The 14,700-nt window shown below is 38.9% G+C and overlaps 1 protein-coding gene across 1 annotated transcript; it reads right to left on the reverse strand.

Moving 5' to 3' along the window:
* Nucleotides 1–8,440: 8,440 nt before the first annotated feature.
* Nucleotides 8,441–14,405, reverse strand: LOC101862510 (zinc finger protein 333). Its single transcript, XM_005100409.3, has 3 exons — nucleotides 14,210–14,405; nucleotides 11,023–12,403; nucleotides 8,441–10,233 (listed from the first exon to the last, which is right to left on the reverse strand). Exons 1-3 carry the CDS (start codon nucleotides 14,248–14,250, stop codon nucleotides 9,169–9,171), a joined length of 2,487 nt encoding a protein of 828 aa, XP_005100466.1. The 5' UTR covers nucleotides 14,251–14,405; the 3' UTR covers nucleotides 8,441–9,168.
* Between the last annotated feature and the right edge of the window lie 295 nt (nucleotides 14,406–14,700).

Consider the following 14,700-nt stretch of genomic DNA (forward strand, 5'->3'; position numbering starts at 1 on the left):
ATTGGACGAATAGGGCGGGTGTTCCAACAATTCCCACGAGTAGCCCTCAAAAAGCTCGTTCACAACTCTGGACTTGTGAACAGGCACGTTGTCATGATGCAGGATGACACCGTCTTCAGGCAAAGCGGGTCTTTTTTCCGAATCGTTGGTCGCAGCTTGTCTTTGAGGACGCGCCTGTAGTACTCACCATTGACAGTTACACCAGGCGTGACTAGCCAGCTCAGAAGTATGATGCCACTCATGTCGAGAACCCCCCCCCCCCCCCCCAATGTGCGTCACCTTTCTCTGCCTGTGTTTTCTGTGTGCACTTCATCATTCACGTCAGGCCTGCCACCTTCAACCTCCCTGATCCATTTCCTTACTGTTTGAATTTTAAAGAGGCATTATTTTCTTTTACTTTGAGTAGATCACCACGGGTTTCAGACTTGACAAGAAGAGTTGAAAATTTGATCACAACTCGGACATCGTAGCAAGAGAGAGAAGGTTACACCAATGTTTTGCTCTGCCATTTTCCTCGAATTTGCCTTGGACAAAGTGCACAAGAACACCGCACTTGACACGTCACCAATGCACATGCAATTTGGCGTTGAGATTTCTTATACATAATGTCATTACGTTACAAAATGTAGTGGCTGTCGGTTGCGTACTTTTGATTTTATGGAGGAGGGAAACTTTATTCTGAGAAAAACCTCTTACGTTAAAAAAAACAGGAACCCCCCCCCCCCCCCATATGGGAAGTGGTCGTTTTTACAGGAGATCGTGTCACGCTAGTGGCCGCGAGAGCAAGGGAAAAAAAGACAAACGGTGAGACAGAAACAATAAATGGACCCTAAAGAAAATAAGTAGGACCAACCAGTATAGCAACCTTCACTGAACCCTCCAAATATGTGTTCAAAATGTACTGGTATAATTAATTATAAGAAAGAAGAAGCGAACCACAACGTCACAAAAGCGCCCGCTAACCACACACGAGATCAGATGAGAGAGAAAGGAGAGGGGGTATTTGAAGACCAGGAGCAGGTGGCATTCCATAAGATTAAAAGTAAAAGCAGGGCAGAGAAAGAGGATGTATATTTTTTCAGTAAAGAAGAGAAGCACATCGACTCAATGACGGTCATTTAGTGCTGAGGAAAATGTAAGACAGACAGGGAAAATAAAGAGGTAGGACCTACCAGAGGCGCCCTCCCCCCCCCCCCCCCCACCCCTTCCCCAGCCTGAGGAAGAGACATTTGAGCATAGAAGAAATTTTGACACCACATAATGCTATTAATACGCATTCACATAATAGTCGAAATTGTCAAACTCCCACTTAATGCCACGGAGAAAAGAGGTTGTTTTAGTAGACACGTGGACGTCCTGGGCTGTGTCTTTATAAATAACATTGTACATGTCAGGGAACAAATGTAAGGCTGTCCCCGTCGGATTATGGGATTGGGCGCATAATTTAGCAACATTTGCATACTTTAAGATTCCCCGTGTATTTACTCGGTTTTTTTTTCGGTTTTTTTGGGGGGGGGGGGCATTTTGTCACAAAACAATGTAATTAACCGAACACCTCACCGTCTGACTAAAGGGAAGTAGCCACAGTAAGTAATAAATCTCATTTAAGTGATAAGTTGGTTACTTCCCTTGTTAGAAAATCTTCGGAGTTGGGGGTTTTAATATTGGGGATTTTGTTCCGGGGTTTTAATATTGGGGATTTTGTTCCTTGAGCTTGTTCAATTTTTCAATCCATCAAAAGTTGTTCTCATGTCTGCTGATGTTTCATGTTTGACAGGTGTCCCTTCTTTTAGTGACGTGCCAGCATCAGAGATCCAAATATCTTTTTTTTTTTTCTTTTTAAACATTTTTCTTCCCTTTATTCTATATAGCTGGAAGTTACAAAGATTATATTTTTTGGTTGTTCTTGTCTGACTGATGTGTATTGTTTTCTTTCCAAATGCACAAAACATTACTGATACTGACATGCCCAGCTTTCAATTCTTCTGTTTATAAAACATGACAATTCTTGTTGAAAAAGAGCAAAACATGTCATGAATGGCGTCACGGTAACTAGCATAATTTTGTGTTTTTCTTGCATAATTTGGCCAACTAAATTTGCATAATTCTGAGGGGACAGGTAAGGGGGCAGGGTGGGAGGGGGATGAATGGGAAATGTACAGGCGATTGTCTTAAGTGGCCGTTACAGCAGGTTCAACTGTAATGCATGTAGTAAAAGTACTCATAGAGGGACATCGGGTACTTCTTCATTTTAGAAAATTGATCTGCACAATGGAAGTAGGTAAGAGCTGGAGAGAAGACACAGTAGAGATACAATAGGCCTGTAGTGTACAATTTACAAACAAAAGATGTTACATAGAATCTCTATACCTGTGAGCTTTAAGGTTGTGGCATGTGAGAGGCACTCCACCAGTGGGTGAGCTGTGCTCCTCCCTGTTGGTGGGATAGCCTATCATTCCTAACCGCGGCCCGAGCCTGCTTACTTGGTGGCAGCGAAGTGCCAAGGCGCAAAACACCAAACATATTTTCATATGAGTAGGAAAATGAGAGAAGGGAAAGAAGCGGAACCAACTTCCTAACAATCCGATCAAGTCTGTTTATGTTCTATTATAATATCAATTGCATGTATTATAATAAGGATTAACCCTCCCCATGCTACAGACAGGGTCAGTGATGTTGTAAGTGAATGTGGATGTTTTCCATTTCAATCACTATTGACACAATTTTGATCATTTAGTAGGTGGCGAACCAATAAATTGGCAAAAAGATTATTAATCCGCATACAGGAAAAAGAGGCTAAAACAGCACCTGGACATGGATGGCTGGTGCCTCTATAAATAAATCATTGATGGTCAGGTCAGGTTACTAGGTGGCGGACTGCTTCGACTTCGACCCTGTGTCAGGACAACCTGGGCTGGAAAGAAGACGGAGACACTCGGCTGAAAAAAAACCCACCCCTCCCCACATAGGAATCGAACTCGCTACGACAGCAAAGCGCTTTAAGTGTAGATGCTGATGTAGGAGCAGTTGTTCATTTGGTTGGCAAAAAGAAATTAAGAAAGTTCAAATTCGAGCGAGATATGAATTTTGCCCCACCTTTGAGGAGCGTTTTCTCCTCTAAGCCGACTTTGCTTAGTTTGTTTGAGTAAAAAGAAACACATGGACACAGTAATCGTCACGTAGTGAAGAGGAAAAATCAAGACAGGTGGGCAGAAACTACAGAGGGAAAGTAAAGTACCGTAGTAAAACCAACCAATGGTGTTATCCAGCCACCCACTCTTCGCCCAATGTAATATATATATATATATATATAAATACATGCATGCACATTTTGAAATAGTGTGCCGTCATCAAAAATACAAGTTATAATGAGTCCAGTGATACTATTAAAATCTAATAATATATTTTCAATAAAAACATACAGTTGCAAATGAAAACAAAAAAGGTCGACTGTGTAATTTGGCTCCCTGACCAGATTTATTTAATTAAAAACTGAAAACAACAGTAAACATTATTTGTTTTAAAACGTACCAAAAAAATGAAAGACAATAGCAGTAATACACAACATCTATTTTGACTAATTAAATGATCAAACATTACAAACTAATTATGAAGTTAACCATATATATTTATTGAGACGATGGTCTGATAATATCACTTAACTTGTTTCTGATCTTAGTTTACTAAAATTAAGTCAAAATGCTCCACAAATTTTATGGGACATCAGAGCGTTTTTTTTCTTTTATTGGTTTTTTTTCCCCCCACAGTTTTAGACACTTTGTATTAAATAAAGAAAGTTTTAAGACCATTTTAAATGAAAAATATATACAGTATGAAGCTTCAAGGTTTTAATCTGATGAAATAAAAAAAGTTTGTTTGAGTTTTAGCTCAAGAGAAGAACATAGGTATACTAATTACAAAACATAAAATGAAATGAACAGAGCTTTAAGATTTTATTTGATGTAAATAGGAGCTTTAAAATCTGTATATTATTTTGATCCTTCAAGACTCTTGTCCCATCATATCTAGATCTAAATCAAATAGGCCTTGAAAAAGATAATTTTCTAATAAAACTAAAGTTTTAAACTTTGAAAGAGTCTGTTTGATGCAAACTGAACAGGACCTGAATACCTGAAGACTTGATGTCTCTGAACAAGGCTAGCCCTTTGTTTAATAAAACAGGTATTAAAAATAATTAAGCATTGCACAGGGTTTGAACATTTTGTTTGACGTTTAGAATGCTGTTTGCAGATTCTGTTTGTTGATAGAGAGAACAGGGTCAGTGAAGATTTTTTAAGGTAAAATAAAAAGATCTTGAAAACTTTATCTAATTTAATTGATGGTGAGAAAGGAGTACATGTACAGTATCTTGAATCATTGATGTCAAGATCCATCAAAACAAAATACAGTGACAAGAGATGTCCAGTGAACTATTAATGGGACATAGAAAACCCCTCATCAATTGCACTACAACAATAATTTCTGGAACACCATGTAAGAACATCATGAAGTTACTCTACTCTGTATCACCACTCTATCACTGGTGCTGGATCCTTGTTGGCCTGTTAATGTAAGCCATGGAAAATAAAGTAGGCTTGTGGTACATTTGTATCACTTTCATGCAGAAAGTGATAAAATTTGCCAGCAACATACTTACTCGTGTACAGCTCACCATGAAAACATGATGTACAAAATCAAAACTCAATTTTAAGGGGGGCAGCAGCTGAAGGCTATCTCGTTTATTAGTGGATCCAATGCTACCAAATTTCACAATATAACAAGAATAGTAAGGAGTCTTAAAATCCGCATTCAAATTTGAGGGAAAAAAATTTGTTTCCAAGGATACAGTGGCCATATTGGATTTTTGTGACATTTCTTACGTAATTAATACTACATTTATTTTTTAATGGATATAAATTGGGATTTTGTATGCATCTTGGCAAACAATAGATCTACAAATCTGAGTGATGAAATTTTCCTAAATGGACTAGAAAATGAAGTATTCACGTTTGCAAAAAATCAGAGAAAATCCACGATCCAAACACTACCAACAAAAAACTATTCCATATATATATATAAAAAATTCATCAAATAAAGTTTTAGTATTACATCTTTTCTTCATTCTGTGAAAATTTCATGAAGATTGGATGAAAAATGGTGGAGTTGTTTAAAAAAGTATACAGAAAAAAAACGTTTCAAGAAAACGAGCGATAAAGAAAAATAAAAGATGAACTTTATGAGGAAATGGTGGTGACAAACATGCCTGATATGCGAAGAAATATAAGGCTTTATGGGGTTCTTATATGATGAAATAGTTGTAAGAGAGGCTGAAGAAGTTAAAAATGCCTACAACTTAAACTTAAAATCTATAGTTTTGAGCTGAATCGGGACTTTCGGGGTGCCGCTGCCCTCCTTAAAAAGAAAGATACACATATATATGACATTTTATGCAGAATTCAATTCTCAAATCATCTACAGAAAGACAAAGGGGTGTATTATTTTAACAGTAAGGTGCAGACTGTAAGAAATTGTCATAAAGTCTACGTACTACTACAAGTTTTTTCAAAGCTAACATTAGAAATATTATATGTGTCACGACCGCGGGGGGGGGGGGGGGGGAATTTTGGGTGGGCATGTGGAGTTATAATAAAAAAATTTAATTATTTGCCTTGCTTTAAATGAAAAACAGAACCATCTGTCTTGAATAGAAGTCGAGATATTTGCAATTGAAGGAGGTGGGGGTCAGTGGTGAATTAACGAAAAAAATGGCCTCCAAAATTCGGTAACTTCAAAGATGGCTTGAGAGTCTTTTTAAACTGAAATATTACATATCTTATGCCTCTCATCAACGTTTTTCTGTGAAATTCACAGGGAAATGTGTGTTTTATATGACATAAAACGTGTTGAGTAAAAGAATAAAAATTCGATAAAAATTGCCAAACTGGTGGAAAAATGCCTTAGATTTCTTTGATTACATTATTTTGACTAGCGCCTGTTTTCACCAAGATGACCGACATATTATAACACCTAAATTATAGCAACAAGAAAAAGAAAAAAATATTGAGATAATTTTGTAAATCACAACATTTTCTTTCTTCCTGGAACATTGAGACCCCTGAGTATGAAAGAACCAGCATGCCTAAAATGACATAATTTAGAAATTTAGAGATCATGGGTGGGGGTACAGCTTTTTCAACTCAGCCTGCCATGGTTAGTCCAGGTTGGGTGGGCACTTCTCCACAGAAAGATGGAGGCACCCAAAAGAATTTCTCCTCATTGCCTCTGACCAACATGACTCTATGACTGTGTTTGAGAGCATTATTTTTCTGCTGGATAGGCAATTTTTATAGAATTTTTTTTTTTTGACTCAATACCCTTTATGACTATTAAAGAATATTCCCTGTGTGGATTTTATTGAAAAATGTTGATTAAAAACACAAAAAATGTAAAATTTCAGTACCCAAGGACTCATTAGCTGTTGAAGTTACCAAACTCAGGCCGCCATCATCTTGATAAGTTTACCTCTAAAACCAGGTGACCCCCACCTTCTTCAATCAGAAATACCTCGACCTCTATTCAAGATGCATGGACAGTTTTTTCATCAAATGCAAGACAAATGAACACGCTTTAACTTTAAGATGATATCATTACCTCCAAATGGCCAAAAATTGACAAGCGCCCGATTCCCCACGCCGTGACACAAATGAAGGCTGAACAAATCATGTCGTGTAAAAGTCAAGGTATAAATCGTGTTAAGTCACAACACTTGATTGCAGTAGTTGAATGCCATGAAAATCAGTCACAATCATTATAACGATGCACAAAATTAAATCAATACGAAGGTATACAACCCTGGCAAGGAAAAAAAAAATCTAAATTGGAAATTAAAGAAATAAAGGCAAAACAATCATTTAAAAAAGCGAAGAAAACATCTGGTAAAATGCCAAGTTAAATGTAATCTTCAGCTTCAATGTAGAAAGATGAGCAAAATAACAACAAGGCAAAAAAGAACGTCTTTAGCAGCTTCCCCAAATAGAATGTGCAGGTTCGGCCAATGTCAATCTTTTTACCTTTGCAATTTTCAATTCTTAAAACAACAATTTCAGTAATGGACAAAAAAAATAAAGACAACCTGATTTTTTAAAATGACATTGTACATATAGAACAGCATTCCCCTCGGGGCACACCAGTGGAATTTTTAGTAGCAGCGATGGTTCTCTGCCTAGCGCCTTATCACGTCGAGGTCACAGGGGTCAGCTCCCTGTTGCCGCTCCGTCTTGGCTGACTTAATTTTGGGTAGGCTACTTTTCAACTTAAAATTTCAGGTGTATTCTTGCATATATGGTAATTATTATTTATTGCATTCAAAGCACGCATTTCTGCTCGAGACGCAAAAAAGGACGGACATTGTAACTTGTCTGGTTATTTCGTAAGATGCGCTGAAGTCGGCATTGCTAAATTGAGAATTTTTAGGACAAGTGTGTATGAAAAAAAATGTATTGAAAAAAAAAAACGGCTCGACAAAAAATGAGAAACTTTTGAAATATGAATGACATAACATTGTGATGGAGATACTCAGAAAAGATCGTATCTGCACAGATAATACAAAGCTGTAATTTTACGACACTATCCATCGGGAACACAATTCGCTAAGAAATGATTCCTCCACATACAACTTCATGTGTCTAATACAATTCGCATATTTTCTTGAAATTTTATAAAAATGACCCTGTAGTCTCTCTATGAACAAGTAGTTAGTTTAGTTTTAGTAGAGGTTTTACGCGCTCGCAACTGCATAAGGTCATATGAGCGCCCAGGGGCAGATGTCAACAGAGAAGTCCTTACAGGGAATTCAATCAGACTTACTCTACTCACCTCTCTTGCTTGAACAGCACAAAGACTGCTTCGACTATCAAGACACCCCGGAAATAGTGCGTCACAAGAGTGTGACAAACATACAAAAGAAGTAGAGGAAAAAAGATAATAGTAAAGATTAGGAAAAAAAAAAGGAGCAGTTCCCTGTTGTAGATCAGGCACAGTTATGAGCGTGACATTGATGAATCAGTCCATTTACAATTCTACTGTGCATGAACGAGAAATGTCCCCCCTTTGGGAATGGCCTAAAGACTTGTGGGTTTTTTTTTAAAATCGAAAAATAAATATATATCTTTCTTAGTTGTATGTAGGCCGCCACAGGCACAGCGTGATTCATGAACATACGCAGAGGGCTTTTCTCTTGTTAATGGTAAAACAAGAGCCAACCCTGAGTCTTCAGTCAAAAAATTCAGATGTGCATCTTTTTCTCTTATAACTTGACTATTATTACTACCTGAGCAGATTTAAGATTTCTCAAGGTAAAAGAAATGGTATTCCTTGTCAGTTTAATACAGATTTTGGAAAGATCTGTCGAGCCATTATCAAATAAACAATCATTTATTTATAAGTATGTAACTAAAATAGGACAAATTGGGTACTCTACAAACACTTGTCTACAACAAAAACTAACGAACAGAAATCAACCATTTAAATGCAGAATAAATCTCAAGACATTGAGCTTCTAGTACATCAGTGTAATGGTTCGCTGTGTAGGATGGGGAAGAAGTTATATAGTTTCATTCATAGACAAAAATGTGAACTTCTTATCTGACACTAGCAGTCGTTTCAGGGTTCATTAACCCTGTGACCCTGAGCCTGGGAGCTCCGACGGGATGCTGAGTCAAGCTAACTAAAAGTAAAAGTAACAGAATCGAGTGAAAAGTGATGCTGTGTCCCTGTGAAAATCAGGGCAGTAAGCTCACCAAGTACTTGCTGCGATTGAGAGAAATCAAACAGTGCCACCACTCAAAACAAATCAATAAAAAAGGATGATTAGATATTTTGGAGCTATAAAAAAAGAAAGAAAAAAAAAGACAATGAAGATTTTTTCTTCGCTCTTCAATCAAAAATGGAACAGACAGAAATGCACACAAATGCAGCAATTTTTTAATTAAAGTTGAAGTGCTTCTATGGAGAGAGAACAGAGAGAATAATACTTTAAAGTCTTCTTTTAAAGGTGATTTGGCAGCAGTACCTGTATCACTTTGAGGGCCCCAAAACATTCCTTCATACTAACATAAAAGCAGAAAAACTATGTGATACAATACAACAAACATACAAGCATATTTCTAACTACTGCTTCACATGAGCACAGAGCGAGGGGAGAGGTTGATTGTGAGGAACCAAAAACGTCCCGGGACCTGTCAACAATGGTAAGACTTCTTCCAAATCCTTCGCCACAAGCCTTTCAGCATCATTGTCCTCATGTGAGAGTGGGTGGGGTGAGATGTGTGATGACCTTTGGACAGAGGTAGTGAGGGTGGACAAGAAATGATCTGATGCTTGAGACTTGAGCTTTCGTTTATAGCTGGAGCCTCCACGTGTTTTGTTTTTGTACTGAAGCAGATATTCAGCAGCATCGTCTAAATTTTTGTGCTGGGTCTCCACATGGGACTTTAAAGAGTTGCTGTGTCGGAATTTTTTGCTGCAGTGCTGGCAGGCATAAGGGAAGCTGTTGTTATGGATAAGTAAATGCCGCATAAAATTTGCCCGGTGACCGAAGGCTGCAGGGCAGATCTCACACTTGTACCGTTTTTCACCAAAATGCACGACGCGGCGGTGAGCAGCCATGCTGGGCTTTTGATTGAAACCCTGACCACAGAGATCGCATAAGTATTGTTCCAAACGAAGACATGATGGCATGTGTCTCTTTAGAGCACACTGTGTTGGGAAACGGTCGCCACACTGCTCACACACAAACTCTCTTGTCTCCGCGTGCACGGTGTGCAGGTGCAAAGTGACTGCCGAAAACCGTGAAGCGGTGAACTTGCACCCTTCCACACTGCAGAAAAACGGTTTCGGTGCCATATCCTGGTGAGTGGTAGCAAAGTGATTCCTAAGTTCCTTCTGAGTTTTCGCCAGGTACAGACAGATCCGGCATCGAAGGATGTGCTGCGCCTCATGTATGGTGTTCACGTGACGCGTCAGGTGCTGCCGTACAAAGAACACGCGGTCACACATTTTGCAGGGGTATGTGGGATGGTTCAGCACGTGTTCATTGAGTTTGTACTCGTCATCAAACTGCAGCGAGCACTTGTCACATTTGTACGATATCTTCCTCTCACCATTCAGGAACAAATCTAAGTCAGTCTTCACATCCTCTGCCAGCACTGAGTCCACACTGGTTTCTTCTGATGTCTGAGATAGGGAAAGAATACACACAGATTATTTGTTTGTCTCAGTAAGCATTCTACGGCATTTGCAACACAATTAGGTCATATAAGAAGTGCTGAAGATTAGAGGGGCTACAACAGAGTAAAAAGTTGTTCCCGCATCCGATCCGGACATTGGGGATTGCCTTACTTCCTAGGCCTTCGGTATATTATGAGGGTGACCAGTTTCTACATATATATATGTTATAGAATACACTGAAGCTGCTTTTAAATTACCATAGTAAAGATTTTAATTATCTAAATCGGGAATACTTTGTGTCATGGGTCTTTAAAAAAATTAAAATGACATGGCACAACATGCAAGTCCTAAACTTTGTGTTTTGGAAAAAAATGCTTTAAACACAAACTCCCTAGTAGGAAGCTGAATCAGCATCTATGGTATTGGTATTAGTCTGTTTAAATTCAGAAGGTGTAAATCCAGTAGGCTACATGCTATCATTGGGAATTTTTTTATAGCGCACATATCTGTCCACAGAAAGATATCCCTCTTACTGCTCTCAGCCCAGGTTGACCCTGACAAGCAGAGTCAAAGCAATCTGCCTCCTAGATTATGATTATGTGAAAGCGCGTTTTAAAATTTCAATCGAGGAACTGAAAATGGTGGCTAAAATAAGCATCCATGTTAAAATATCTTCATGGGCCCAAAAAAATGAACGAACTTTAAAACACAAACAAAAGAAACATTATAAGTAAAAAAAAAAAAGAACAATGGTATTTACTACAAAAATCTACTCTCCTTCATGAATGTTCTTACCTGTACAGGTGTTACCATGCTGCCATTCTTAGAAATTTCTGTAGTCTCTTTGATCCCCTTATTTGCTTTCTTTTGGCTTAACCCATCTGATCTTTTCTGCTTTCTCACCACATTGTTGTTCATTTTAAATGAAGCTTGAGGTTTGGAAGAGCCTTTTGCTAAATGTTTTTCATTAAGGGGAGAGAATGTGTTTACATCATGTTCAGCTTCAAGCAACTTAACAGGCAGACCACATGCTGTGTCTTCATCCTCACATGAGTCCACCATCTCTACTTTGATCAAGTCTTTCAAGTCTCCAAGAGACATACGAGGACTCGGGTCATGCCCATCTAAGTTGTCCATTGTGACAATAGTGTGACTAGTGGATGGCCCAGAACCCTTTTCCTCAAATGTCTCACAATTTCCTTCTTCCATAACCTTGGGCATTACTTGCTCATCTCCAATCTCTTTGTTTTTTGCTTTAATCTCTGTGCTGGGCAAAACTTCAAGAGAAACTTGTGGAATATCATTATGAACACCTGACTCCTCCTCCATGACAATTGCCTTCTCTGTAAAAAGCCTGAGAGACTTTTCCTCAACTGGGTGTTTGCCTTGTTTCTTTCGTTTGATGATGTCTTGCAAATCTGAAAGACAAACACGAGGAAGCATGTGATCCACATCTGACATATTTCCTACAAACTTCTTGTTGGTCAATGTTTCTGCACAGTTCTCTTCAGCCGTTCGTCTTAGTTGTTCAACAGCTTGCTTCAGACACTTTTTCTGTACCTTACCCAACCGTAAACCTTTGAGAGACATGTCAGGATTCTTCCTGCTAACACCCATTTCTCTTACTGAAGCAATTGTTTCCTTTTTCAACAACTGGATACATTTCTTTGTGACTGTACCATTCAACTGTTTTTTCTGTGCCTTCCGCTTTGACGTACAATTTTCTTGAGCTATCATTTCAGGTTTAGGCATTGTAACCACTTTCTCTGAACCTTTGGCTTTGAGAAATTCTTCAACAGTCGGGCGGAGGTCCTCCACTTGAAACCAGTTAACAGCAGAGGAAATCTCTTTTAAGAGATCACATGGCGGAGTAAACACGCCACTGTAGAAAGAGGACACGATCACTTCGACCACACTTAAGCTGTGAGGAACATTAATGGAGCGCAGACAGAAGTTGCCTTGCAAAGAGTCTGGCAACATTGAGCGAATTTTGAGACTGAAGGCTGCCATTACGCATGAGTGAACTGCCAGCTGGTTCATACCCATACGTAAAATCAGATCACAGTTCGAACTTTCTTGGAACTGTGCCAATAGGTTGTTGCACAAAATGAGGCTATGATGAGGGATGCGCCAATTGTACTTGGTCGGCCCAAAGCTTGCCGTCTCAGAGGAGGACCTGTGTGAAGAAGTTTTAAAAGTTAGCTCTGTATCAAAAGAATTTGCTGATATTGTGATTCATTTCGAAACTTGTTTCTCTTGCACTTGCGCAGCAACTTAATCTGAATGTGAAAAGTATGAAAAGTAGGCTTATGGCTGTTATCAATTTACAATTACAATATTATCTGAGCGGGGTATTAGAGTTGTTAACAACTTAACCCTTTGTTGCTAGGGGATGCATTCCTACAGCCAACAATGCCGATTTTCAGAGCAAACTCGTGACATAAAAGACCCAGGGTCTTCAATAGTGTCACAAGTTTCCTCTTTCCCTCCGACTCACCCATAATCAATAATTTAGAGAAAAAGTTTCAAATATATCTAAGTAAAATAGTGAAATTTGTTGCCAGTTTAGAGTCTTTTCGGGTGGTGTTCACGTCTTTTTTAGTTTTAGTAGAGGTTTTACGGCGCTAGCAACTAATAAGGTCATATGAGCATCAAGGGGTGGATGTCAACAGAGAGATCCTTACAGGGAATCAGACTTACTCTCCTCACCTCTCTAGCTTCAACAGCACAAAGTCTGCTTCAACTATCAAGGTACCCCGGAAATACATGTAGGGGGTCACAAGAGTGTGACAAACATACAAAAAAAGTAGACGAACAAGATGATAGTAAGGATTAGGAAAGAAAAAGCAGCAGTTCCCTGTTGTAGTTAAAGCACAGTTATGACTTATGAGCATGACATTGTTGGATCAGCACATTTACAATTTTACTGTGCATTAGAACGCGAAATGTGTCCCCTTTGGGAATGGCCTAAAGACACTTCAGTCAGTGGCACCGCCCCGGGGGTACACCAGTTCGTCTAAAGACAAGTAGACTAGACCCTTGACCTCTGTGTAAGTTTTCTTCTTCTTCTTCTATCCCGTGGTTGGGGCAACCGTGGGGGCACCACTGCATCTGAAAACCAGCTCTCGCCATCTATTTTTGTCTTCTGCTTTCCTCAGATTGTCACTCATCGTTTTTCCTGTCCACTCTGTAATGTTGTCCTCCAATCTCCTTCTCAGCCTTCCTCTCTTTCTCTTTCCTTGTACAGTTCCTTGCAGGACTGTTTTGTCAAGTCCTGTGGATCTTGTGACATGCTCATACCATTTTAATTTTCGTCTCTTCACTGTGGTCAGTAGATCTTCATACTGCCCCACTGCGTTGGTGATTCTCTTTCGTACCTCAGCATTTGAAACGTGGTCTTTGTATGAGATGTGTGTAAGTTTACTCTTTGCTAAAAATTAGACCCGAGAGCTAGGCTTACTTACACATTTTCATGATGGACATTTGCCTACCAGGTACGTCATACAAAATTTTAAAGGGGTATCTCATGCTAGGTAGGGTTAGGACTAAGACGAGGGAACATCAAATTGTGTTGAGATTCATTAGGCTAATGAATTGAATAATTATGAGTAAATAACTTTAAAAAATGCAAAATCGTTACCCATACGTATATAATATACTACCATATAATATACCCGGGGAGAGAATAGAGGTGGCCTTCAAAAATCGTAAGGCAAAATAATTTTTTTTTTCTAAAGTCTACGGACGGCAAATAATCATCTAGATTTTAGATCTAGATATCTAGATATCTAGAATCTCTAGAATCTAAATTCTAATCGATTGGATGAAAATGAAGGGAATCGTTACTGAAGTTGATTTTCTAAGTCGTAAGTTAATGTCCCACTCATGGTTAATCACGGGTAAAAACTCGCAAACACTCGTTTTTAGGGGATGTTTTTCAACACAAAGAGGACATTTTTTAAATTTTAGAATATGTCTTAACCTTGATAACTCCATTGCTGAATCCAAAGACACTGAATTCATACTCAGTAGATCTAGATGCCTTAAAGTGTTCAAAATCGCTTCATATCACTGCAGCAATAAAACGGTTCCATTTCGCCCGATTTATTTATTTATTATTACCGGCGACGTTACTCTCGTTCACGCTTGTTTCAAATTTTCATTCTAGTCTCCCCTTGCGTATCTTCCCAAAGAGGTTATAATAGTACTAGAGGTCGTAGCTGTGACGTCACCTACGTAAACCCATTGTGGCTCTGCGGGCCTACTCGGCTCGCTTTGTTGTTTGTTTTAGTAGAGGTTTTACGGCGCTCGCAACTGCATAAGGTCATATGAACGCCAGAGGATAAGAGGTGTTACAAGAGAGTAACAAACATAAAAAAGAACAAGCGGAGATAAGGATAAGGACGATAGATGTTTGATAGGAAAGAAGAAGCAAACCACACCAGAGCACCCGCCAACCACCCACTCGGCTCG

The sequence above is a fragment of the Aplysia californica genome, unplaced genomic scaffold, assembly GCF_000002075.1.
Source record: "Aplysia californica isolate F4 #8 unplaced genomic scaffold, AplCal3.0 scaffold00246, whole genome shotgun sequence".
NCBI classification, from domain to species: Eukaryota; Metazoa; Mollusca; class Gastropoda; order Aplysiida; family Aplysiidae; genus Aplysia; species Aplysia californica.